We start from the raw sequence: 26,773 nt of genomic DNA, 5'->3' as shown, positions 1-26,773 counted from the left end.
TATTGAAAAAGATTATGGAAAGCCGCTTTTCCCACAGCTGTGTCCACATTGCTTGTATCTTCCAGACAGTAATGCCTGGTAAAAGTGTGCCCGCTGGACCAGGTTGCTGCTTTGCAGATCTGCAAACCGGCAAAGAGAGCCGTTGAAGAGGAGACAGCTCTTTTAGTGCCAGCTTTCACTGTCGAAGATAAAGGTTTGCCTGCTTGCTGATGGCAAAACTGTATCGCTGATGATATCCAACGTGCTATTGTTTGCTTAGTAACAGGATATTCCTTTCTGATTTTACCATAAGCCACAAAAAGCTGATCAGTCTTGCGGATGCTGGTGGTCTTCTGTAAGTTGAATTTTATACACCTCTTCAGATCCAAGGAATGTAGAGATCTTTCCGCTGTTGTTTGCGGATTTGGGAAAAAAGTTTTCAATATGATTGGTTTATTTAAATGAAAATCTGATGAGACCTTAGGGAGGAAGGTAGGATTGGTATGAAGTATAACAGAGTCCTTTGTAAATTGAAGGAAAGGATGACGAATAGTGAAAGCATGTATGTCGCTTACTCATCTTGCTGAGGAGCCAGCAGAAGAAACGTCTTCACTGTAATGTATTTGAGGTCTGCTCTATGAATGGGCTCTTCATAAGTTGTGCCAATACAATGTTGAAATGCCAAGGCGGAGGTGGACGCCTAATTGGAGGGAACATTCTTAACAATCCTTTAAGAAATTGCTTTATAATTCTTGATGACCAAAGCGACTGTGAAACATTATGCTGACAACATCTGGAGATTGCAGCGAGGAAAACCTTAATGGACGAATGTGAGAGGCCAGCTATGGCCAGCTGCAAGAAAAAAGGTAGTAACTCTTCTGGGGGCCATTGAATAGGATGTACTTCTAAACTTGCACACCAATGGAAGAATCTCTTCCACTTGAGCTTATAAGTTTTGATACTGGACGGCGCTCTAACGTTCGCAAGGACTTCCGTGCAGTCAGCAGGGATGGTTAGGTCAGCGAACTCATAGTGTTCAGGAGCCAAGCCGACAATCGTGGCGATGTTGGGTCCGGATGGCAGACTTGGCCGTGATTCATCATTAGCAAGTCCAGTATTCGATGTGACAACCTGGGTTTGCACTCCGATAGGGGAAGAAGCTCTGTGAATCAGAACTGGGGAGGCCACCTGGGTGCAATGAGTAGTATTCGGCAAGGTTCCATCCTCATCTTCCGTAGCACCCTTGGGATTAAAGGCATTGGAGGAAAAACATAAGCATAAATCTTTGACCAATTTGTCAAAAATGAATTCCTGCACTATCCCTGTTGGGGTAGCCAGCTGGAGAAGAATTGGCATTTACGGTTCAGACTGGTCGCAAACCGGTCTAACTTTGTTTTTTCCCATAACAGAAAGATAAGATACAGCGTTGATTGAGGGAGTTCCTACTCGTGGTTGGCTGTGATTGACCTCCTCAAGGAATCCGCCAGGATATTGGGCACTCCAGGAACATGTTCTGCTGTTAACATTATCTGGTGCTGAATGGCCCAATCACAAATCTGCTGGGTTTGTAGGGATAGCGTAGTCGATCTAGTCCCTACTCGTTTGTTTAGATGCAACAAGTATGCACTAAGAATGATGCTCCAGAAATTATTGAGAGAAAAGATTTCAGGGCCAGGAATGTTGCTTTTAAATCCTATAGATTGATGTGTAAGGACCGTTGCTGGCTGTCCCATTTGCTCATGACTGTCAGCCCTTCCAGATGTGCTCCCCACCCCTGGAGGGGTGCATTGGTTGTAATTATGTAATTCAGAGAATCTACTAGATATGACTGTCCTGCGGCTATTTTCGGTCCATCATTGAAGCGCCTCCTTCATCTGAGGTGTTATCGTCATAATATCCTCGAAGGACCTTGAGATTTGCAGCCACTGACTGTCTAGCTATTATTGCAAGCGCCTCATCCACAAGCGGCAGTTGGGAATGAGGAGAATGCTAGAGGAAAACATCCCTAGAAGCGAATTGTACTTTCAAACTGACGTGGAATTTCTTTTACTAGGAGTAGACCTGCCAATTTATGAATCTTCTGTTGCCTTTCCTGCAAGGTGAAGGCCTTCGCCTGGTGAGTGTCCAAGGTTGCTCCTAAAAAAATTCTGACTCTTGAGGGAATTAGCTGAGACTTTGGAAGGTTGATGGAGAGGCCCAAGGACTGGAAGAGAGAGAGGCATCTCTGAGCATGAATGAGACTACTAAGGATTTCACTTTTATGAGACAATCATCCAGATAAGGGAAGATTTGAATTTCTGCCTGTCAAAGGTAGGCCGCCATAGGTGCCAGGATCTTGGTGAACACTTGGGGTGCTGAGCGAAGGCCAAATGATAAAACTCGGAATTTATAATCCATGCCAGCCACTCAGAAACATAAGAATTACCTGTGCCCTGGGAAAATGGGGATATGAAAATAAGCATCCTGAAGGTCTAAGGTAGTCATGTAATCTTCTTGATTTACTAATTGAAGGACCTCCTGAAGAGATGACATACAAAAGGTTTGTTTTTTCAGGAATTTGTTGAGGCAACGAAGGTCCAAAATGGGACGCCATTCTCCTGCTTTCTTTCTTATGAAGAAAGGTGAGAACTGTGGCTGGCACTGGGCGTTTGACACTGTTTCTTGGTGTTCTCTCTGCTTCTAAAGGCAGTCTTGCCTCTATAGTGCTTGTAGGAAGCAGCAGGAGGTTGCTTGTAGGACTGTTGTTGTTGTGATGATGATGAATATCAAGATTGACCTTGGTACAGTTGGTACTGTTTGTATTGATTATAACCTCCCTGAAAGGAGGACGAGCCACGTCCTCTGGCTCCACGAAAAGGCTCTAACTTGAACTGCATTGTGCCTAGAGCATTTGCAGTATCTGTATCTTTTTTAACAGTTTGTATCGCTTGTCAATGTGGTGACCAAATAAGAATTCAACATCCTAAGGCATACCGATTATTTTTGTCAGAACTTCTTGTCGGAAAGTAGTAGCTCTTAACCAGCCCCGTCATCCCAGCCAATTGACGGAAACCCGTTGACGAAACATCCACAGTCCAGTCAATAATCTCAGCAGATGTCCTTTCTCCCTCCTGAATAATTCTCTTTGCCTCAGCCTTCGAGTACTCCGCAACCTTTCAATAAAAGGCAAAATGTCTGACTACATTTGGCGGTCGTACCTGCTCAGAATAGCAAGAGAGTTGGTCGCTCTAACAGGTTGCTGGCATGGTGGAGAGTTTTTTACCAATAGAGTCAAGACGTCTACCGTCTCTATCAGGATGAGCAGACAGGGGAGAAGCAGGATTTCTGGCATAACTTTGAGCAGCTTGTGAAACTACCGAATGCGGCTTAGGCTGTCCTATAAAGCAGGCAAACGAGTTGTCAAGAGCCTTATATTTTTTCTCTAATTTAGGTAAGACTGCTGGAACTGAGGCTGGTGTTCTCATTACCTTTAGGCCTTCCTCCCTTATAAAATCCACTATAGGGATTGAATGAATCTGTCTTTTGGTCTGTTCCTTAAAATCATAAGGAAAACAATCAGCTTGTTTGGTTGCCATGGGAAGCTAGAATCTTTTTCCTGCTCTCTCCAAAAGGGTGTGAAAACCCGTATATCTTTTTGATGGTGAATATACCGTAGGTGGGGTGGAAGAAGATGGTGTTGGTATTTGGTAGCCGTCCCACTCGTTAGGTAGTGATACCTTGCCCAGTTTGCCTTCCTCTCTCTCTTCATCAGTGGTAAGATGCTCCTGTGCTTGCGTTGCTACAGGTGGTGGAGAAAAAGGAGGCAGATATGTAATTACCAAGGAAGGCTGCTTAATAGGAGTTTGAGGAACAGAAAAAGCGGGTTCTGAAGGAGGGAATCTGCTGTAGTAATCCTCCATCATATGTTGTAGATTTGATATTAGGGAAACAGGCATTTAAATGATGTGCTCCCTTTGCCTATCTCGATTGGGGTCCTAAGGATAGTAAACGTACTCATCATCCTAGCACTTTATCCGAAGGTCTGCAGGACTGCGAGCCACTCCAAATGTGCCATCATCCTCTGAATCTCCCTCCTCATCTCTATAATCAAATATCTCTTCTAGAGGACAGGGAGATACCTTACTATGAGAAGTGTGTATAAGTAAAATCACTTCTTGAGAAGCTACTCTTTTAGACTGAGGAACTGTAGCTTACAAAACAGTGTCCTGGGTAGTTTTCCTCTTCATTGACGCAGAATCTGAAGTATTTTCGTGAGATGCGGGCAAAATCGTCAAAGGAGCCAGCAACGAGGACTCTGTCAAACAAACAATTGACAAGAATGTCGATGAAAAGTTTTGTTCGACAGTTCTTCCGTCAACAGTTTCAATGCTGATGAAGATCGTTGATGGGGGTCAGTGTCGTAGTCTTCGGCTCTGTCGAAGAAGGCTACCATCGACGAGGCTACCGCCAATGAGGCTATCGTCGATGAGGTTACCATCGACAAGAGATTTTGTTTTTTCAGAGTCACCAACAGCTGCAGCAGTGATGAGAGATTCGTCGACCATTCTTTTAACTGAAATTCTTTTTTCCCGGTCTACGCTGAAGACGATGATGTTGTTAACGTAGATGGTCTCACCCATACACAGATTATAGTCGATGGAGAAGAGGACGACAACATGATGAGCTTTGACTGAGGTGAACAGAAGGTTGACGTCGTCGTTGTAGTTGTGGCAACAGAAGATTTAGTTGACAAGGGTATCGTTGACGGCTTCGTCAACAGATCGTCTTTTTGAGGAGACGGAACCATCTCTGGTAGTGACCTAGATGTTAGGTTTTATTTTGGAGGCTGTAGAAGGAGTAAAGGGCACAGATTGACCCTTGTGAGAAGCTGACTCCTTTTTAGAAGAAGAGGAAGAAGAAAAAGGCTCGTCATAAGATGTTAAAGTGTGGTGATGTTTCATCAGCACCTTAACAGCTTTAGGATACACCAACTCTGCCTCACTTGCCCTCTTTTCAGAAGCAGTAGTTTTGAGAGAGGAATCACTATCCTCAACAGACAGAGGATTGTCCTTAGTTTACTACTTCTGTAGCCACAGAAGACATCCTTCTCTATTTCTCAGAGTTTTTTTTAGAGAAAGTTCTGCAAATTTTACAGTCTCTCACCTGATGATCAAGGTGAAGGCAGTAGATACACTTCCTTTGGTGATCATGCAAATGAAGTCTGAGTTTCCCACAAGAGTCACAATGCCTGAAATGAGGTCTCTTTGAAGAAGACATGCTGATCTGAAGATGGGGAAAAAAATTTGTAGACTAAAGGGAAAGTACTGAGCAGAGCTCAGGGAGACTCACTTCACACGACTTGTGGTAGAAAATCTGAGAGCCTGGAGCCACTGTGGAGAGGGTCCTAGGGGGTGCTGTCGTCTGACTGGCTGGAGTTTGGACCACTCCTAATGACTAGGACGAGATATTAACGTGAATGCTTTTTCTCTATTAACTTTAATGTTAAAGTCATTACTTACTGCTTTTTATGTACCGTGGGACTCGCACTTCGACGATGGGGAATGATTCAAGAATGTGAATCTATGAAAGATACCCCAGTGCTGGAGGACTGCGCCATAGCTTTGAAAATATAGCACCATTCTGCACTCTCCCATTCATGCAATGCAGAGCAGCAACCTCCCTTGCCACGCTGCGCTGCGCTGCGTTGCGTGAAATGTTAATAAAAATGTCCCTGTTCCCCTGAGCCTGTGCAGTATTACAAACTTGGTGCAAAGAGGCGGAGCACAGTCACTGAGCCCACAAGATTGCCCCTTGGAAGGGGGAATGGGAATCCTAGGGACCTCCAGGCATCCCCTGCACAGTGAATCCAGCGTTTTCCAGAAAGGCCCGCCCTGCGGATAGGACGCACACAGACTCCGTGCGCGCTGTTTGTAATACGGATCTAGATTGTCATTGATTCTGGCTGTTTATCAGATTCTGATGATCTTCAAGAAAGAGGGTTGCACAGTGTCTCAGCTCGACACCCTACATTGGTGCAGATTTACACTTTCCAACAGTCCTCCTGGAAATGTTTTGTCAATTTTGAATTACGGCCATGGAAAGGGGTTTCAGCATGTGTAATTGGACAGAACATACAATTCTGGATGGAAATATCACCTGGCATGAGAACAATTGGTCTCTCTTTATTTTCTTTGAAAGGATTTGTTTCCCTTTGGAAAAGCCCCTTCACCCCAGCAGTTTTGGAGGCTTTCCCTCCCCCCTAAGGGACAAGAGCAAATTATTTCTGTACCATGAGCCTATTTTTTTTTCCATTTTAACAATCTTCTCATTTAACGTTCAAAGGACAGGATTTTATCCAACAGAATAGAGGAGCCATCCTGATAGCCTCCTGTCGGTCACATTCAGAGATGACCCCCGGTCAGCGGTCCAGCATCACAGCCTTCCATTCGAGGTCACACGGGTGGTGGACGGCTGCTGTTAGATTGAACTGCAGTCCACAAACGTTTTTTTATTTTGTTCCGTAATTTTTTATTGAAAAAAAAGATATATTTACATGGAGCATAACATATACATGGGAGGAAGAAGAGAAAGAGAAGGGGAAAGAAAGTAGAAAAAGAAACTCCCGGGGGGGGGGGGGGAGGGGTCGGATCTGCTTCACTTTCAGCTTTCCAGTCTTATTGGCGTTAGTCCGACCGCCAGTCGTTCGAGCTCGACCTTGTCGTTTGGATCCACCGTCCCCTTGTCTTGCATAGATTGTCACTCTTGATCCCCCGCCCGACCATGGATAGGAAAGAGAAAGACAGAAGGAGCCACGCAGGCTTTTTGGCGTTTGCCCTACCAAGTGGGCTGGGTACTGTTGGCACATGTCGGGTTGGGTACCTGGCTGTGTTGCCTACGGGGTTTGTGCGAGGAGAGGTAGTTGTCTAGGGACTCCCACATGTTTGCCTGTCTGTGTGTCTTTGGTGAGTATTTCGCAGTTATGGTGTCCGCCCCTCTCAGGAATGTGACCCAGTTGAGCTACGTTCTAGACGTGGCTTTCCCTGTGTCCTTCCAGTTGTTCAATACTGTTTTGACCGCTGCTGTCAGCAGCAGGTCTATGAGGTCTCTGTCATCTTTGGATGTGATTGAGGGTGACGTGAACCCCAATGCAAGGCTGTAAAAATCTAGTTGTATCGCGGCCCCTGTGATGTCGTTTATCAGTGTCTCTATTGTATTCCAGAACTTCCTAACCTTGGTGCAGTGAAAGAGCAGGTGTGTGAGATCCCCCCTTTGTTTGTTGCAATTCCAGCAGGAATCGCTGTCGCGGATTCCCATGGAGGCTAGGCGGGCGGGGCTCCAGTATGCCTTGTGTATCAGCCAGAATTTGGTCTGGTTTAAAGTCGCCGTAACCTTTTTCCATGATGTGGATCTCCATAGATCAGAACTTTAACATTATTTTGTATTTCGAAAACAAACTCCCAAAGTGGGAGTTTGTTTTTGAAAACCCAAAAACTAAAGATCCCCACACCGTGGGAGTTTTCTCGCAGAGTGTGGGGGACATTATTGTTTTCTTCTGTTCCTCACTGCCAGGTTGTGGGGAAAAAACAGGGGGTCATTACTCTGCCCCCCTCAATAGTGCAGCCAGTCTAATGCCCCTCCTCTGACGCCCCATGCCCAGTGGGCATCAGAGGAAAGTGTCTGTCAATAGAGGCAACAGATGCTCCGTCCACAGCAAACCTCTGGCCCGCACTTCTGTACATTAGGCGCGAGGAAGGAGCGCTGGGCTATGATACAGGCCATGTGTGTACATATCAGAGCACGTGCACTGGTGCAGCTCGACTTACTTTCCTGTGATTATCACCAACAAATGTTTCACTTCTTATTTAAAAAGCAGAGGAAGGCAGCTACATTCAGAAATACAGAATTGTGCATCTGTGATGAATAAGAAAGACACACAGTTCCAATAGCGCATCGAAGCTAAACAGCACACCCTGTACAGCTCTACTCAAGGGTGGAAAGTGCTGCAGAAGTGCTTGGTTAGTGTCATTGGAAGAAAATTAGGGCTTGCAATTTGGACTGGAAATGAAATTCACCCCGTCCTTCCTCGCGTGATCCCTCCTCTTTGTTTTCTCTCCCTCTCTCTCTGTCTCCCTCCGTCTCTCCCTCCCTCCTCTCCACCTCCCCTCTCTCCTGCTTCTTCCACCCTGCAGTGGAGAGACACATATTCTACAGCCCCAGGGCGCAGAGCTGTGCTGGTCTTCGGGAAGAGGCAGCAGATGGTCACGGGTCTTCCCAGAATGCTCCAGTCTCTCTTCTGAAAACCTCTCTCTGCCTCCATCCAGGTAAAAGGTTTTTCATTCTGTTTCAACATGTTCTGTTTCTGTGTCTCTCTCAAGGTAAACCGCTTTAACTCCCTTGTTTCAGTGTGTTGTGGTCCATGACATCGTGGACTGGCCTTCATGTGTGTGGGTTCAGCCTTGTCAGTGAGCGTCACTGTGGGAGGGTAGATGCTGAAAGCGAGGGCGGTGGGTGAAGACGCAGGGATGATTTAGACTTGGGTAGGGGTGGTAAATGTAGACCGAAACAATGTCTGACTTTAATGTAGTGTCTAAAATGTCATTTACAAAAAGGTTATCTCTTTCGGTGCTAATTTTCTAACTCTATCTCTCTGTACCTGTCTCTCCCTCCTCCCTTCCTCTCCTCCTCTATCTCTCTATACCTGTTTCTCCCTCTGCTTCCCTATATCTCTCTTTACCTGTCTCTCCTTCCTCCCTTCCTCTATCTCTCTATACATGTTTCTCCCTCCTCTTCCCTACATCTCTCTTTACCTGTCGCTCTCTCCTCCTCCCTCTATCTTTGTACTTTTCTCTCCTTCCTCCCTTCTTCCATCCCTTTGTGTCTGTCCCTCACTCCTCCCTTTTTCTACCTCTCTGTACCTGTCTTTCTCTCCCTCCTCCCTCACTTTATCTCTCTGTACTCGACTCCCCTTCCTCTCTTCCTCCATCTCTCTTTACCTGTCTCTCCCTCCCCCTCCCTCTATCTCACTGTACCTGTGTTTCTCTCCCCCTCCCTCTATCTCTCTGTACCTGTCTCTCTTCTCCCTCCCTCTATCTCTCTGTACCTGTCTCTCGTCGCCCTCCATCTCTCTCTGTACCCGTCTCTCCCACCTCCCTTCCTCTATCTATCTGTACCTGTCGCCCCCTCCCTCCCTTTATCTCTCTGTACCTGTCTCTTCCTCCAACCCCCTCTATCTCTCTGTACCTGTCTCGCCCTTCTTACCCCTCTATCTCTCTGTACCTGTCTTGCCCTCTTCCCTCCTTCTATCTCTCCATACCTGCCCACCTCCCTTCCTCTATTTCTCTGTACCTGTCTTTCTCCCCCCCCCCCCGCTCTCTATCATTCTGTACCTGGCTCTCTTCTCCCTCTATCTCTCTGTACCTGTCTCTCCCTCTATCTCTCTGTACCCGTCTCTCACTCCTCCCTCCCTCTGTCTCTCTGTACCTGCCTCTCCATCCTCCCTTCCTCTATCTCTTTGTACCTGTCTCTCTTCACCCTCCCTCCATCTCTCTGTACCCGTCTCTCACTCCTCCCTCCCTCTGTCTCTCTGGACCTGTCTCTCCCTCCTCCCTCCTCTATCTCTCTGGACCTGTCTCTCTTCTCCTTCCCTTCATCTCTCTGTACCTGCCTCACTTCTCCCTCCATCTCTCTGTACCCGTCTCTCACTCCTCCCTCCCTCTGTCTCTCTGGACCTGTCTCTCCCTCCTTCCTTCCTCTATCTCTCTGTACCTGTCTCTCCCCCTCCCTCCCTCTATCCCTCTGTACCTGTCGTTGCCTCCTCCCTTCCTCTATCTCTCTGTACCTGTCTCTCCCTCCAACCCCTCTATCTCTCTGTACCTGTCTCTCCTCTTCCCTTCCGCTATCTCTCTGTACCTGTCTCGCCCTCCTCCACCCTCTATCTCTCTGTACCTGTCTCTCCCTACTCCCTCCCTCTATCTCTCTGTACCTGTCTCTTCCTCCCTCTATCTCTCTGTACCTGTCTCTCCTCCTCCCTCCCTCTATCTCTCTGTACATGTCTCTCCCTCCCTCTATCTCTCTGTACCTGTCTCTCCATCCCTCTATCTCTCTGTACCTGCCTCGCCCTCCTCCCCCTCTGTCTCTCTCTACCTGTCTCTCTCTCCCTCCTCCCCCCTCCCCCTCTCTCTCTGTACCTGTCTCACCCTCCTCCCCCTCTGTCTCTCCCTACCTGTCTCTCTCTCCCTCCTCCCCCCTCTATCTCTCTGTACCTGTCTCTCTTTCTCCCTCCTCCCCCTCTATCTCTCTGTACCTGTCTCTCTCTCCCTCCTCCCTCCCTCTATCTCTCTGTACCTGTCTCGCCCTCCTCCCCCCCTGTCTCTCTCTACCTGTCTCTCTCTCCCTCCTCCCCCCTCTATCTCTCTGTACCTGTCTCTCTCTCTCCCTCCTCCCCCCTCTATCTCTCTGTACATGTTTCTCTCTCCCTCCTCCCCCTCTATCTCTCTGTACCTGTCTCTCTGTCTCCCTCCTCCCCCCTCTATCTCTCTGTACTTGTCTCTCTCTCCCTCCTCCCTCCCTCTATCTCTCTGTACCTGTCTCGCCCTCCTCCCCCTCTATCTCTCTGTACCTGTCTCTCTCTCCTCTCTTCATCTATCTCTTTGTACCCTTCTCTCCCTCCCTCCCTTACCCTCCCTCTGTCTCTCTGTACATGTCTCTCTCTCTCCCTCTATCTCACTGCTCCCGTCTCTCCCTCCTCTGTACCAGTTTCTCAGTACAACCTCCATGACAGACAAGGACGTCTCTCTGGACAGAGCTGCCCCTGGGTGAGGAATGAGCCTGGAACACAAGACTCCTCTTCCTGGAGAGATTTACAGCCTCACCTGAAAGAGACTTTGTGTCTCCACAGAGGTGGGAACATTTTACTTTGCAACTTTCTACAAGCACATTTGATTTTTGAATAAAAATACATATTGTACCTTGACATTTACAATTAATTACAATACTTGCACAGAGCACTGATTTTACTTTGAAAGTGTGTTTTGCAAGTCTTTGCCTTTCATACTTTGTAAAACACTCGTGCTCTCGGACAGACCAAAATGAAAACCCTGAAAACAATTAAAGTTTACTTGTCCCTACACCATTTGTGAAAATGCACACTCGTGATTCCAAGGAGACTGCGAAAGATGGAGGCAGAGCACGGGGGTGGGAGGGTGGGAGGGGGATGAGATGTAGTGGAGAGAGTGGATGGGTTTACCTGGTGCTTTGACTCCTGCTGGCCAGTTGCGTTCTATAAGCAAAACAACAACTGCTCCGGTGGGTAAATATAAAACACTTATAATTAGTATTTGTGCTCAATGGCAATGTGGGTGGGGAGGTGGACGTCGAATAAAGGAGCTGTATACACGCTTGATCAGTTTGTTAAGGCATTTCCATAGTTTATACACACATAGACAATAAAGGTTATTAACACATAGTATATAAAACATTTACATACACAGTTTATCAAGTGACAGGGTGTCCCAAGTGAATATATTAGAGAACCTACACTTCTATAGTGAAAAATAAATAGCATAGACAAAGGTTTCTGTTTTGTATTTGGTTTTCATCAGAATGAGGCGACCGAAATAAAGTATCTATAATAAATATACAATAGTTGGAAATATGGGCAACTATTGTGCGTGGTCTGTCTCTTTTTAACTGTCGACGACGTTTCGACCCTTGGTGGATGTCGGGTCTCTTCAGGAGTTGTCAATGTGGGGACACCTATGAAGTATAATGTACGCCAGTTGCGTTCAGCACATTGTACATGTTTGGTATCTGTGTTTGGAGAAGAAGAAAGGAATAGTAAGAAAGGCAGAATAAGGGAAGAGACAAAGAGAGAAACACTCTGCCATCAACGCTGTCACAGGCAGGCACACAACCACGCACACACGGACAGACACACACACAGAGATACAGATCCACATGTGCGCAGACACCCAGAACCACATACATACTTACATTCTCACACAGAGACATGAGGATTTACGAACACAGACACATGCATATATATATATTCACTGAAAAAACAAAGGTTAAAGTAACGTAATAGGTGAATATGTCAGTGACAACATTAACATTTTGAACTGAAAACAACACAGAAATTCACCAGTTATAGTGAGCAGACCTATGTATACCTTGCGCCCCCGCCATGCACTGCTTATGACCTCACATACGACTTCACTCGAGACAGGTTCTATGACATTATCTATGACATCACTGATGATATATCAAATTAAATCATTGATGACATCATGATGGCATTATCCAATGGGTGTGTTAGTATGTTTTATAGTTTACATAGTGGTGGGTAACTACCATATTACTTTTCTACCTTATTTTGTACAGCCTGTGTCCAGCTAATGGTGTAATTGTGCCTACTTTCACCCAACAAAGGATCCTTGATCTGTGAAAATCATTGTACGTGGCAGGTTCATTCCTGTGCACTAAGGTAAAACCGCCATGGGGTTCACTTAGTACAACTGTGTGAGAAAAGATGACGTCCCTATCTTGATGTAAGTGAAAGTGCCACACAGTAAACCTCACCTTTGCAGGCAAGTTCAATAGTTTAATATTTGTATTTATTTTTTGTATGCGTTTTTATATAGCACAGACTTTACCCGAAGGTGTCAGAGCGCTTCACAATAGGAACAGTAGTGATACATGTGGAGAAAATTACAAGTGAACAAATTACAAAAGCAAACGTTACGTTACATGAGGCAATAGTGACAATTGTGAGCAAACAAAATACAAGAGGTAGCAAACGGTGCATCAGGAGAAAAAAGTGACATGTGTGCAAGTTACAAAAGGGTACAAAGCACAAGTAGAGGTATAATACTGCAATAAATGGCAGACACTCAAAACCCAAGAACAAACGTTACGTAGACAATGGTGGCACTTGTCCAAGCATCAAAAGCAAACAAAATGCAAGAGGTAGCAAACAATACGTTACAAGAGAAAAGTGACGTTTGTATGTTACAAAAGAGTACAAAATACAGGTAGAAGGATAATACTGCCATTTGGCAGACTCTCAAACCACAAGAACACACTGGGAAGGCACTTTCATAGACATGGAGAATAGAATTTCTTATAATGGAAGGACTTCCTTCAGATAATAGAGAGGGCGTGAATTAAATTTGGAAGTGTCTTTGAAGGAGGAGAACTTTGAGGTCAGATTTGAAGGCCTTGGAAGAGGTGATGGTCCGGAGCTGAGGCGGAAGTGAGTTCCAGATTCTCACCACGATGCCTGAAAAGGATTGGGCCATCGATCTTTCCTTCTTGTAAGTGGGGGGTTCATGCAGTAAATTTTCCGCATTACGTGATGGTCTAGAGCCTCCAGAGAGTTTCAGTGTATTCGCCAGATAGCAAGGAGAGGAGGAGTGCAAGGCTTTGTGGGTGATACAGGCAGTCTTGTAGATAGATCTTGCCTCAATGGGAAGTCAGCAGAGAATGGATAAAATGGGTGTGATGTGGTCGCTTCTTTTGGCCCCATATATGAAACGAGCTGCTGAATGGAGAACAGATTTAAGGGGGGACAGGTGAGATTTGGGTTGGCCAGTAAGAAGAGAATTGCAGTAGTCCAGTCTGGAGAGGACCAGCGATTGGACCAGGGTTTTAAGGTCTTGCTCCGGGAAGAAGCGGCGAACCCCCCAAAGAAGGTGCAGTTGGTATCGAGCAGACTTTGCAATGGAATTGATGTGGGAGATTAGATTGAGTTTTTTGTCGAGTATGACACCAAGGGATTTTGCGCTGTCGACAATGATGGGTTTATTGTTAAGTAGATTTATCTGGTCCATCCATGATTGAACCGGGGGAGGAGAAAGTTAGGAGGAGAGTGTGAGAAGTTGGCCCGATATGCAACGTTCGCTATTCTAGCGACCGCTATGTATCGTTCCAATGACCCTTATGGTGTTTGGTTGTAAGTCAACCTATAGACCAGCTATCCTAGTAGCGTGGATACGAGCAGTCTAAGGCTAAAGACTCGAGAGGGCGTGTTAAGCCAGCTGTTTACCACACATGTACCCCTTGAACACCCAGTGAAAGGACACCACACAAGTGTTATGAAAATAAACAGGATATTTATTAAGAATCACAACAGCCCTGTACTCTTTATGAGGACAGGGTACTAAGCACAAACCAAATCTCTTTAGCAAATACTTCAAGTGCACAGTTTAAAACAAGTGTCCGGGGACACGGAAAGGTTAAGGCAAGTCGGAAGCGAGGGACTCGGGACCCTAGAGTAAGGAGGCTATGCAGGCACTGAAATGCCGAGTTACCTAGCCACGAGGGCTGCGGCTGCACAAGTCTTACAGGCGTCGGGGTCTTCGCTGACGAGCCAGGAGCCGGAAGAAAGGAGTTGCTGGCCGGCGACCAGTGCTGAATAGTTCGTAGAGATCCAAGCCTGGATCGGAGATTGATGAAACCTGAAAGCAGAGGGGACCAAGTTCGTACTACTAGCCAGTAGTCAGAGGGTACCAGGAAGGCACCGGTTGGCCGTCACCTCGACCAGGTGAGTGGGCGACGCTAGGCTCTGCAGTCTCTCGGACCAGGAGGCGTTGTCGGCGACCACGGTGGAGGTGCGAGCTGTCCCACGACGGATGTCGCTGTCGGCGTCTTGAGTGGACCAGGAGGGTCCGGGGTGCTACTCGAAAAGATGGAAGCAAGGGCCAGTCTGGAGCAACCAGACCGGCAGTGTTGATTCTCGGGTGTCGTCACAGAAGGGCACAAGCCAGCGGCTGGTGACCAGACAACGTGCTGAGCAGCGAGCAGAAGGGCCCCTCGCAGATCGTGGAGATGCTGGGAGACTGCACTTCAGTGCTAGAGCGGCTCAGGGTCGGGGCTTCTCGGACCCCAGAGCACTCACCAGAGAGTTACCTCGATGGTCGTGCTGGTTTTTAAGAGCGTGCAGGTTCTGATGATGGCCGGTCCCTCGAGGTCTCGTCGCACCCACAGATCACAGCTGAGCTGATGACGTGGGTAGAGGTCAGAGGTGCCAGGGAAGCCGGTTCTCGTCGAGCTGGGCCGTCGGATTCCTTGAGGAAGGACTTACAGCAAACCGCAGAGTTCTTAGATGGTGCCCGCTGATGCAGGGTGACTACTCCTTAGCCACAAGGGAGAAATCTTGAGAAGAGTCTTGAAGTCCTTTCGTAGAAAGTATTCTTGATTCAAAGATGATCTAATTTGGAAGGGTCCCCGCTCCGGCCTTTATCCTAAAGAAAGGGGTGGGTACATGACTAGGTCCTGCCCTAAGGGTGGGACCAGGAAGGGGGGTAGTTACGCCCCTCTCCCCTGCCGGACTTTCCCCAGGCCAGGGCTGTCGCCCCTGGAACTGGTTCTAACCGGCAGATGCGTAGTGAGCACCGGGGTGCCACTCCGCAGTCACCTTCTCGCAAAAGCCCTACCTACCCAGAATACACAAACCCTGTCTGGGACGGTGCGAACACCGCCCTTGACAGGAAACCCTTTGTCCAAGCGCTCCTCGCTGGAAGGACTCCCAGCAGCAGGAGGTCAGACTCGTGTCTGTGGTGGCAGCATCCATTTTGTGGAGCTGAGGCTTTCGTTAACTTTAACCGGGGTTCACAGTTACGTACATGTCGTGTCCCTCTAGAAGGGCGGAATGCTAACCTCGTCGCCAGAGTTGGTGAGAGGGCAGCATCCCGATTCGTATGACACCTTACTCGACATGCCTTGATAACGCGACACCGAAGTTACCGATGTGGTACGCGTTATCATGGAACAGCTATTGGGCCTTGATTCCGCAAGCTGCAGCCGGGCTCGGCTCGGCCTGAACCCAACTCACACGAGCCCATGCACTCTGCCTTTAGGATTGTCAAGGCCTGCCATAGGAGTGACTGATAGGAACTCGAGTGTCCATTGTATGGTTAGATATAGGGCTACTATATCTAAAGCAAAGCGTGATTACACGACTTCGCCCCAGCTGTCGTGCAGCCAGTTGTGTCAAATTTACGAGGCCAGCCAGGGGTGGCATAATACATGCTGCAGCCCATGGCGGCCCTGGGTACACCTATGCCCTGAGTTACAGGGTCTGATAAGGTGGCCCAGTACCAATTGGTAAATGCACCTAGGGTACATATCGTAATTTAGAGAGAGAACAGCCAGGCTGTGGGTCTGATTGGCAGGCCCACAGCCAGAGAAAGTCGTAAACCAGTGAAACAAAAGCAAAAAATCTGGGTGATCATAGGATTGCAGACCCTACTCTCCTACATGACCCCCCCCCAAACGTCGGAACAACTAGCTAACCTTGACCAGGTGAGTCTTCTTGTTCTAAGTGGAAATATCTGGAGAGCCCATCGGCATTGCCATGATCAGTACCAGGTCTGTGTTCCACTGTGAAGTCCATCCCCTGTAGGGAAATGGACCACCTAAGCAGTTTGGGGTTTTCACCCTTCATCTGATTTAGCCACAAGAGGGGCTTATGGTCGGTCTGAATCTTGAAGTGAGTGCCAAACAAGTATGGCCTCAGCTTCTTCAGGGCCCAAACCACAGCAAAGGCCTCCCTCTCAATAGCTGACCAATTTTTCTCCTTAGGGGTCAGCCGTCTGCTTATAAAAGCAATGGGCTGGTCTTGACCATCAAAATTCAGTTGAGAAAGAACAGCTCCCACACCCAACTCAGAAGCATCTGTTTGGACAATGAATGGTTTGGAGTAGTCCGGACTCTTGAGGATAGGCGCCGTGCACATGGCCTGCTTTAGGTCATCGAATGCTTTTTGACAGCTCGCTGTCCACTGAACCTTCTTTGGCATTTTCTTACTTGTCAGTTCGTTTAATGGTGTCACGATGGAACCATAGTTCCTGACAAACTTCCGGTAGTATCCAGTCAGGCCCAAGAAAGCTCGAACCTGAGTCTGGGTGGTTGGAGGAGCCCAGTCCCTGATTGACTGTATCTTGCTCTCCAGTGGCTGAACCTGACCTCCACCTACAAGGTGGCCCAGGTATACAACCTGTGTCTGCCCTATCTGGCACTTGGTGGCCTTGATAGTGAGGCCTGCTGCTTGCAGCGCCTCCAATGTCTTCCGCAGGTGGACCAGGTGATCCTCCCAGGTGGAGCTAAAGACAGCGATATCGTCAAGATACGCCGCACAGAAGTCATCCAGCCCAGTAAGGACTTGATTCACCAACCGTTGGAAGGTGGCAGGTGCATTTTTCAGGCCAAAGGGCATCACCACGAACTGATAATGCCCACCAGGGGTTGAAAATGCGGTTTTAGGCTTGGCGTCCTCAGCTAACCTGATTTGCCAATACCCAGCTGTCAGGTCAAACGTACTTAGGTAGTTGGCCGAAGCCAATCTATCGATAAGCTCGTCTGCCCTTGGTATTGGGTGGGCGTCAGTCTTAGTGACTGCATTGAGACCCCTGTAGTCTACGCAGAACCTCATCTCTCCCTTACCACCCTGGGTGTGAGGTTTCGGCACTAGAACTACGGGACTAGCCCAAGGGCTATCCGAGGGTTCAATGACTCCCAGCTCCAACATTTTCTGCACTTCACTCTTGATGCAGTCTCTAACGTGATCAGGCTGCCGGTAGATTTTACTCTTCACGGGCAAGCTGTCACCAGTGTCAACCTCATGGGTACACCAATCGGTCTGGCTGGGTGTTAGAGAAAACATATGTCTGAACGACTGAAGAACCTGTTTACAGTCGCTCTGTTGATGTTCGGAGAGGCTGCCACAAAAGACAACACCATCTACCGATCCATCGTCAGGATTCTGAGTGAGCAGGTCAGGGAGAGGGTCACTCTCCTCCTCCTGTCCCTCATCTAGGGCCATGAGCAAACTCATGTCCTTCCTGTCGACATATGCCTTGAGCCTGTTGACATGAAGCACCCTGTGGGGGCTCCGGGGAGTTCCCAGGTCAACCAGGTAGGTGACCTCTCCCTTTTTCTCCAGGATGGTGTGGGGCCCGGACCATTTGTCCTTGAGTGCTGCTGGGGCCACTGGCTCCAACACCCACACCTTCTGTCCGGGCTGATAAACAGTCAAGACAGCCTTTTGGTCATGCCAAGCTTTTTGGAGTTCTTGGCTGGCCTTAAGGTTTTCATATGCCTTTTCCATGTACTCAGCCATCCGCGAGCGGAGGCCGAGCACATAGTCCACTATGTTGGTTGCAGGCTTTTTGAGAGGTCTCTCCCATCCTTCCTTCACCAAACACAGGGGTCCTCTTACAGGATGCCCGTACAAAAGTTCAAAAGGGCTGTAGCCAACCCCCTTCTGTGGGACTTCTCTGTAGGCGAACAAGAGGCAGGGGATCAGGACGTCCCATCTACGCCGAAGCTTTTCCGGTAGTCCATGAATCATCCCTTTTAGGGTCCTGTTGAATCTCTCAACAAGCCCATTGCATTGTGGATGATAGGGTGTAGTGAACTTGTAGTTGACACCACATTCCTTCCACATAGCAGTTAAGTAGCTCGACATAAAGTTTGCACCTCTGTCGGAGACGACCTCCTTAGGGAAGCCCACTCTGGAGAATACTCCAACTAGGGCTCTTGCCACAACAGGTGCTGTAGTGGTCCTAAGGGGAATAGCTTCAGGATACCTGGTGGCATGATCCACTACCACCAGTATAAACTTGTGCCCTGATGCTGTCGGTGGTTCCATGGGACCGACGATGTCGATCCCCACCCGTTCAAAGGGTACCCCCACCACAGGCAGTGGTATAAGGGGGGCCTTCGTCGTGCCACCTGACTTACCACTGGCTTGGCAAGTGACACAGGAGCGGCAAAACTCCTTGGTATCTTCGTTCATGTGAGGCCAGTGAAAGTGTGAGACAAGCCTGTCCCACGTTTTCGTCTGGCCTAAGTGACCTGCTAAGGGAATCTCGTGGGCCAAGGTAAGTAGGAAACCACGCTGAGACAAGGGGACGACCAGCCTCCTGGTCATGCCAGGCTTGGGGTCTCTCGACTCAGTGTACAGGAGTCCATCTTCCCAGTATACCTTGTGGGTACCTGTGGCGTTCCCAGCAGCCTCAGCAGCAGCCTGCTGTCTGAGGGGTTCAAGAGAAGGGCAGTCTAACTGGTCCTTCCCCAGATCTTCCCTTGAGGGTCCCCCTGAGCCCAAGAATTCAACTTGATCAAGTTCGAACTCTCTCGGCTCAGTTTCCCTCAATTCCTGTAGGTCAGCCTCCTCTGAGACTTGATCCTCGACCTGGGGCAAGGGGGAAGGCGCAGCCTTAACCCTACTGCTCTTTTTCTTGGGAGGTGTCTGGTCCGTTGTTCCAGGATCCAGCACCTGTTCAGTGGGGCATTTCCTGACCTGCGACCTAGTCACAGCGAACACATGTGCTGGCAAACCTAACATTTCCATGTGAGTCCGGTGCTCCACTTCTGACCATTGTGACGACTCCAAATCATTGCCCAACAAACAATCCACTGGGAGGTCTGGACTAACTACAACCTTCTTTTGGCCAGTTACCCCTCCCCAGGAGAAAGCTACAATTGCCATACTGTGATTGGTAGTGACATTGCTTGCATTGGTCACCAGGAATTCTGTACCTGGCATGATCTGTCCAGGGTCCACAAAGTTAGGCGTCACCATGGTGACGCTGGCACAAGTGTCCCTATAGGCCTGAGCCATCTTTCCATTTATGAAAGGCGTCTGTCTGTATTTGCCCAAGGTATTGGGGCTTACGTCAGGGGACACGTCCACGTCCCCTGTACTGACAAGGACAGCCTGAGTGAGCGTGCCAACTAAGTTGTCACGTCCCTCAGAACCCAGGGTTAACCCTACTAAACCCTTGGGAGGCGCACTACCACTGCTGACTGTACTAGGGGGCACAGGTGCCTTAGGGGCTGCAGTGGCAGGAGTCTGCCCTCCTCCTTTCTTGGTGCACTCACTAAACCAGTGAGATTTACTTTTACAGTACTGGCACCATCGTTTGGATTGGCCTTCTTTCTTCTTTTGGGGAGCCTGACCCCCACCCTCTTTGGGTTGTTGGGGACCTGTCGAAGACTTCTGGTCATTTTGTTCCCCTTTAGAATCTTTACCCTTTTGGTCTGCTTTCTTCTGACCACCTTGATTCTGGCCCTGGTTCTGTTTAACTCTCGTACGAACCCATTTGTCTGCCTTCTGCCCCAATTCTTGGGGAGAGGTCAGATTCGAGTCGACAAGATGCTGATGCAACAACTGGTTCTGACAATTGTTTAAAATGTGTTCTCTCATCATCAAATTATACAATCCCTTGTAATCAGTAACCTTACTGCCCAGCAACCAGCCCTCAAAAGCCTTAGTGGCACAATCGACAAAATCAGACCAATCTTGAGACTGCGTTTTCTGGGTATCCCTGAACAGCACCCTGTACTGCTCAGTGGTTAGGCCGAACCCTTCAACGAGTGTATTCTTCAAGACTTGGTAATTATTAGCGTCCTCTACCCTTGTGGTGAGGAGCTTGTCTCTTCCTTTACCTTCAAAGGAGAGCCACAAGATAGCTGCCCACTGACTCTGGGGAACACCTTGCACAGTGCAGGCCCTCTCCAAAGCAGTAATCCATTTGTGGATGTCGTCCCCTTGTTTAAAGGGGGGCACTATCTTCCCAAGGTGTTTCGTATCGAAACTCTTTTCCCTATTACTAGGTACATTGCTGCCACCAGTGGGGATTGCCCCACTTAACTGTTGCTCTCTAGCGAAAGCAAGCTTTTCCTTGGCCAGGGCAAGTTCTTCCCTTTCGATCCTTAGATTAGCTGCCCTTTCTTTCGCTTCGTACACTCTCCTCTGAGGGGACGTCATCCCTCTTTGAGAAGAGTTGTGAGAGCCGTTGGTATGAAGGGATCTGCCAGAGTCTCTTGACAGAGATCGGGCTCGTCCATTCCCCAGGTTAAGCGGAACCGACAGTAGCGCCGGGGTTCCCCCCGTACCACTATCGTGTCTGCTTAAGTTGGACCGTGTTAGTCTGACGACTTCTACCTGTCCCTTATCTGCCTCGTCCCCAGAGAGATCCTCATCCTCATCCTCCTCCACATCCTCGTTCTCGGTTGCGAGGTGAATGAGGTCAGGATCGTCCCGGGTTCCCTCGAGGGGAGGCATGTCTCCTTCTGGATTAGAAGAGCTACGAAGTTTCTCAGCTCTTCTGGCATCATAAGTCTCCAAGAGACCAATCAGAAAGGACGTTGTGGGGTTAGACCCCTGCTGAATCTTCCGGGAGTGACATAATCGTCTTAACTCCTTGAAGCTCAGCACAGTATATCCTGAAGGGATGACCTGTGGAGGGTCAACTGACACAAGGGGAGACTCAGAGTTTCCTCCTTGGCCCGACATACTGTTTCTAGTGTGGTGTAAGTGATGCACCTACCTACACTATGTGTTTTCCTACTGTACCCTTGCTAAGAGTTGTAGCCAAGGTGTGCTAAGCCTTGAGGAGCTACAACAGCTGGTTCAGTAGAACTCAGAGTATTCTAAGCTTTAGTTATATGTACTAACAGTACTTGTGCGATCTTTCAACAAGATATTCTTAGGATACGTGTGGTAAAACAACAGCAAGCTCAAATCCCAACCGCTGCTCACCAATGTGAGAAGTTGGCCCGATATGCAACGTTCGCTATTCTAGCGACCGCTATGTATCGTTCCAACGACCCTTATGGTGTTTGGTTGTAAGTCAACCTATAGACCAGCTATCCTAGTAGCGTGGATACGAGCAGTCTAAGGCTAAAGACTCGAGAGGGCGTGTTAAGCCAGCTGTTTACCACACATGTACCCCTTGAACACCCAGTGAAAGGACACCACACAAGTGTTATGAAAATAAACAGGATATTTATTAAGAATCACAACAGCCCTGTACTCTTTATGAGGACAGGGTACTAAGCACAAACCAAATCTCTTTAGCAAATACTTCAAGTGCACAGTTTAAAACAAGTGTCCGGGGACACGGAAAGGTTAAGGCAAGTCGGAAGCGAGGGACTCGGGACCCTAGAGTAAGGAGGCTATGCAGGCACTGAAATGCCGAGTTACCTAGCCACGAGGGCTGCGGCTGCACAAGTCTTACAGGCGTCGGGGTCTTCGCTGACGAGCCAGGAGCCGGAAGAAAGGAGTTGCTGGCCGGCGACCAGTGCTGAATAGTTCGTAGAGATCCAAGCCTGGATCGGAGATTGATGAAACCTGAAAGCAGAGGGGACCAAGTTCGTACTACTAGCCAGTAGTCAGAGGGTACCAGGAAGGCACCGGTTGGCCGTCACCTCGACCAGGTGAGTGGGCGACGCTAGGCTCTGCAGTCTCTCGGACCAGGAGGCGTTGTCGGCGACCACGGTGGAGGTGCGAGCTGTCCCACGACGGATGTCGCTGTCGGCGTCTTGAGTGGACCAGGAGGGTCCGGGGTGCTTCTCGAAAAGATGGAAGCAAGGGCCAGTCTGGAGCAACCAGACCGGCAGTGTTGATTCTCGGGTGTCGTCACAGAAGGGCACAAGCCAGCGGCTGGTGACCAGACAACGTGCTGAGCAGCGAGCAGAAGGGCCCCTCGCAGATCGTGGAGATGCTGGGAGACTGCACTTCGGTGCTAGAGCGGCTCAGGGTCGGGGCTTCTCGGACCCCAGAGCACTCACCAGAGAGTTACCTCGATGGTCGTGCTGGTTTTTAAGAGCGTGCAGGTTCTGATGATGGCCGGTCCCTCGAGGTCTCGTCGCACCCACAGATCACAGCTGAGCTGATGACGTGGGTAGAGGTCAGAGGTGCCAGGGAAGCCGGTTCTCGTCGAGCTGGGCCGTCGGATTCCTTGAGGAAGGACTTACAGCAAACCGCAGAGTTCTTAGATGGTGCCCGCTGATGCAGGGTGACTACTCCTTAGCCACAAGGGAGAAATCTTGAGAAGAGTCTTGAAGTCCTTTCGTAGAAAGTATTCTTGATTCAAAGATGATCTAATTTGGAAGGGTCCCCGCTCCGGCCTTTATCCTAAAGAAAGGGGTGGGTACATGACTAGGTCCTGCCCTAAGGGTGGGACCAGGAAGGGGGGTAGTTACGCCCCTCTCCCCTGCCGGACTTTCCCCAGGCCAGGGCTGTCGCCCCTGGAACTGGTTCTAACCGGCAGATGCGTAGTGAGCACCGGGGTGCCACTCCGCAGTCACCTTCTCGCAAAAGCCCTACCTACCCAGAATACACAAACCCTGTCTGGGACGGTGCGAACACCGCCCTTGACAGGAAACCCTTTGTCCAAGCGCTCCTCGCTGGAAGGACTCCCAGCAGCAGGAGGTCAGACTCGTGTCTGTGGTGGCAGCATCCATTTTGTGGAGCTGAGGCTTTCGTTAACTTTAACCGGGGTTCACAGTTACGTACATGTCGTGTCCCTCTAGAAGGGCGGAATGCTAACCTCGTCGCCAGAGTTGGTGAGAGGGCAGCATCCCGATTCGTATGACACCTTACTCGACATGCCTTGATAACGCGACACCGAAGTTACCGATGTGGTACGCGTTATCATGGAACAGCTATTGGGCCTTGATTCCGCAAGCTGCAGCCGGGCTCGGCTCGGCCTGAACCCAACTCACACGAGCCCATGCACTCTGCCTTCAGGATTGTCAAGGCCTGCCATAGGAGTGACTGATAGGAACTCGAGTGTCCATTGTATGGTTAGATATAGGGCTACTATATCTAAAGCAAAGCGTGATTACACGACTTCGCCCCAGCTGTCGTGCAGCCAGTTGTGTCAAATTTACGAGGCCAGCCAGGGGTGGCATAATACATGCTGCAGCCCATGGCGGCCCTGGGTACACCTATGCCCTGAGTTACAGGGTCTGATAAGGTGGCCCAGTACCAATTGGTAAATGCACCTAGGGTACATATCGTAATTTAGAGAGAGAACAGCCAGGCTATGGGTCTGATTGGCAGGCCCACAGCCAGAGAAAGTCGTAAACCAGTGAAACAAAAGCAAAAAATCTGGGTGATCATAGGATTGCAGACCCTACTCTCCTACAGAGAGGATGAGGAATTCAGTTTTGGAGGTATTCAGAATCAGTTGATGTGTTGACATCCAGTTTTGAATGGAGTCGAGAGTAGAGCTTAGGATGGAGAGATTGTGAGTGGAGGCAACCTTAAGGTAGATTTGAGTATCGTCTGCGTAGAGATGATAGTGGATCCTGGATTTACTTAGGAGATTTCCCAGTGGTTCTAAATAGAGATTGAACAGTGTGGGTGCAAGTATAGAGCCTTGAGGAACACATTGACCTACCGTCAATAAAGATGATAGACTGTTCGCTATTTTGATCATTTGGGATCCATCAGAGAGGAAGGAGGCAAACCATTTAGGCAAAGTGCCCTCCATGACCATTCTCTGTTGAAGAGTGTTGAGAAGAGTGTTGTGATTGACAGTGTCAAAGGCTGCAGAAAGGTCAAGGAGAATTAGAAGACAAGACCCCCCCCCCCGAATCGAGTATCCGCAGCGCGTCATCAATCACTTGCAGCAGGTCTGTTTCAGTACAGAGAACGACTCATACATTTGCCAATTTGAAAACATCAAAGACCATGATCAAAAATTTAATGACTATCATTCCTGCAAATCCAAAGATTAAAGCCACATAATAATTGCTCTCAAAACCTGTCCATTGCCTTCCAGCACAACACGCCTACTTCAGCTTTCCACAAGCACTGCTCCACAACTTATTTTTTTTGCATGCGTGCAAATCCCGTTTGAAACTCACTTCGTCCTTCTTCAGCCACCTCATTTCCCTGAACCAGGATCGGGTTGGGACTGGGTAAATTACAATCTCTGGGAAAACTGTCTCAACCATGAAGGTGCAGTATTCTGTTCTATAGACAATTAGTTTATCAATTACTGGTCGATTCAATCGGAACCATCCTCTGCAACCAGATATGTCAATGTGCAACCCTATGTTAAATGATCATGCCAAGAACACACCACCGCTTGGACTGGGAGCGGTGCAGTCCTGATGCAGACTTTGGTGCTCCCCAATTTGACTGGTCAATAGTATAATTGAGATCAAGTTCAATAATCTGTACTGAGGCATTTTAATGAGAATGGCAGAGACTTTCAATAATCAGTACTGAGGCATTCTAAGGAGAGTGACAGACAAGATGTAGCCTTCGGGCTAGAGCGATTGACCTCGAAGCTGGGGAACCAAGTTCGAGTCTCGACAACGACCCTCACATCCTGTGATTCTGGGCAAACCACTTAATCTCCCTGTGCCTAACAAAAATGAATGTAACAAAACTGGTGTTCATGTAAAGTGCTAGTCTTGGGTCCTGCTTGATCTATATAAAACTCTAAAAAAAAGAAGGGTAGTTGTATGAAAGTTTATATAAAGAGATTTTAGGCAAAGAACACAGAATAGGCCATCAATAAATTAGCAGTTTAATCGCATAATTCATACTTATGAATTCAGTACAGTTCTATATAAAATCGGACATAGATCTGCCTCTTAAAGGTGGGAATGAGTGAGTTCCAGGGTAAAGAGAAATGTACATATTTTATAAGAATTTAGAGAAAAAACTTTCACATATTGCTACACAAGTACACGGTTCTCATGGTATGCACCAATGATGTCAGAACCTCCACTCCTCAGGATCTGGATGATGCTATAAGGGGCCCATCTCCAGACATCCCCGAACTCTGAATTATATCACAGAGTTGAAGGGTTATCAGACGAGGGAAAAATGCTGGAAAGCCGGGGCCGGGGGTCGAATGGTGAACCTGTGGGGAAAAAGACAGAGGTTCAAAGAACAAGAAACAATAGTCCTACTCTCATTCAATTCTCGCTAGTGATATGAAGCGTACCTTTTCTACCAACAGGATCAGCATACTCTAATGGGATCTCCACCTCAATCAGAGCACTCCCATCGCTAGAACCTAATACACACAATAAGGCAGGTGTTATTGCACACAACTCTATGGGCTTGGTATAAAAAGTATGATGCAATCTAGAACAGAGCTCACCGGTTCAAATAATAAATGGCAGCATGTACCCCAACATAAGATAGACGTTGGCCCCAGAAAAATATGAATAAGAGTGTTTAGTTTGTTGACCTCCAACAATGTCACGCTCTTGGGCTTCCACGGTGTAGCATACCGCCGCCCTTCTTTGATGCTTGCCAGAAAAGAATAATACACAACCAACTCAAATAATGTTCTCAGTTACTTCACTGATATCAATGTATATTTAAGGTAGTTTCTTGTAATTCCCCACTTACCCAAGCTTCCACGGTATTGGTACAACCATCGCCGAATAGGTGGGGGTATTACTGTGGCACTCAGTTCTTCCCCAGGAGAACCGGTTACGTCACCGTGTTTTCCTTTCTGTAATGGAATTATCAATCCTACCGCCAAAAGTACCAGGAAACTTCTCACAAGCCGCACTTCCTTTGGGCGGTCATACGGGTTTCGAACTCCGTATCACTTAGTCTAAATGTACTCACCACAGCCGTGGTGATGCTCAACAGGAGCAGGTCAGGATACATCCGTGTCTTCGTTCCGGGAAACGCCAAGTCGCGATGTCGATGCAGGAAACAGAATTACGCACACCGAGTGCGCGACGGGTGTCTAGATATCAGTACTTCCGCCCCAGCGCCTCATGGGACATGTAGTTCGATTGAGTAGGTGCGATTCAGTTCATAGCACGAGCGCTATTTCCTGACAAATGAGGACAAGCTAGAAGAAACATTATATATTAAAATACATATGATTGTTCTCTGATGGTAGTATCACATTGGATTTCAACATTCTGACAGTTTTTTCAAGCATACTGGTTGATACATTCAACACCGATAACCTAGGACTGTTAGTGCATCCTTCGTTAAATACGGAGAAGGGAAAAGTCTCAGGAATATTATTTATTAGAG

At 48.2% G+C, this 26,773-nt stretch overlaps 1 protein-coding gene across 1 annotated transcript in view; it reads left to right on the top strand.

Annotated features, from left to right (window-relative positions):
* The window catches only part of LOC147725658 (zinc-binding protein A33-like), a 98,384-nt gene that overhangs the window by 56,952 nt on the left and 14,659 nt on the right, over window positions 1–26,773 (top strand). Inside the window, exons 3-4 of the mRNA XM_086964565.1 lie at window positions 8,148–8,279; window positions 10,714–10,857. Coding sequence (XP_086820691.1) covers window positions 8,148–8,279; window positions 10,714–10,857 — 276 coding nt within the window. The remainder of the gene's footprint in view (window positions 1–8,147; window positions 8,280–10,713; window positions 10,858–26,773) is intronic.

This window comes from Lissotriton vulgaris, chromosome 3_2 (genome assembly GCF_964263255.1).
Source record: "Lissotriton vulgaris chromosome 3_2, aLisVul1.2, whole genome shotgun sequence".
Taxonomy (NCBI): domain Eukaryota; kingdom Metazoa; phylum Chordata; class Amphibia; order Caudata; family Salamandridae; genus Lissotriton; species Lissotriton vulgaris.
Note: the sequence above shows the minus strand (reverse complement) of the source record. Positions and strands in the feature narration are given on the sequence as shown.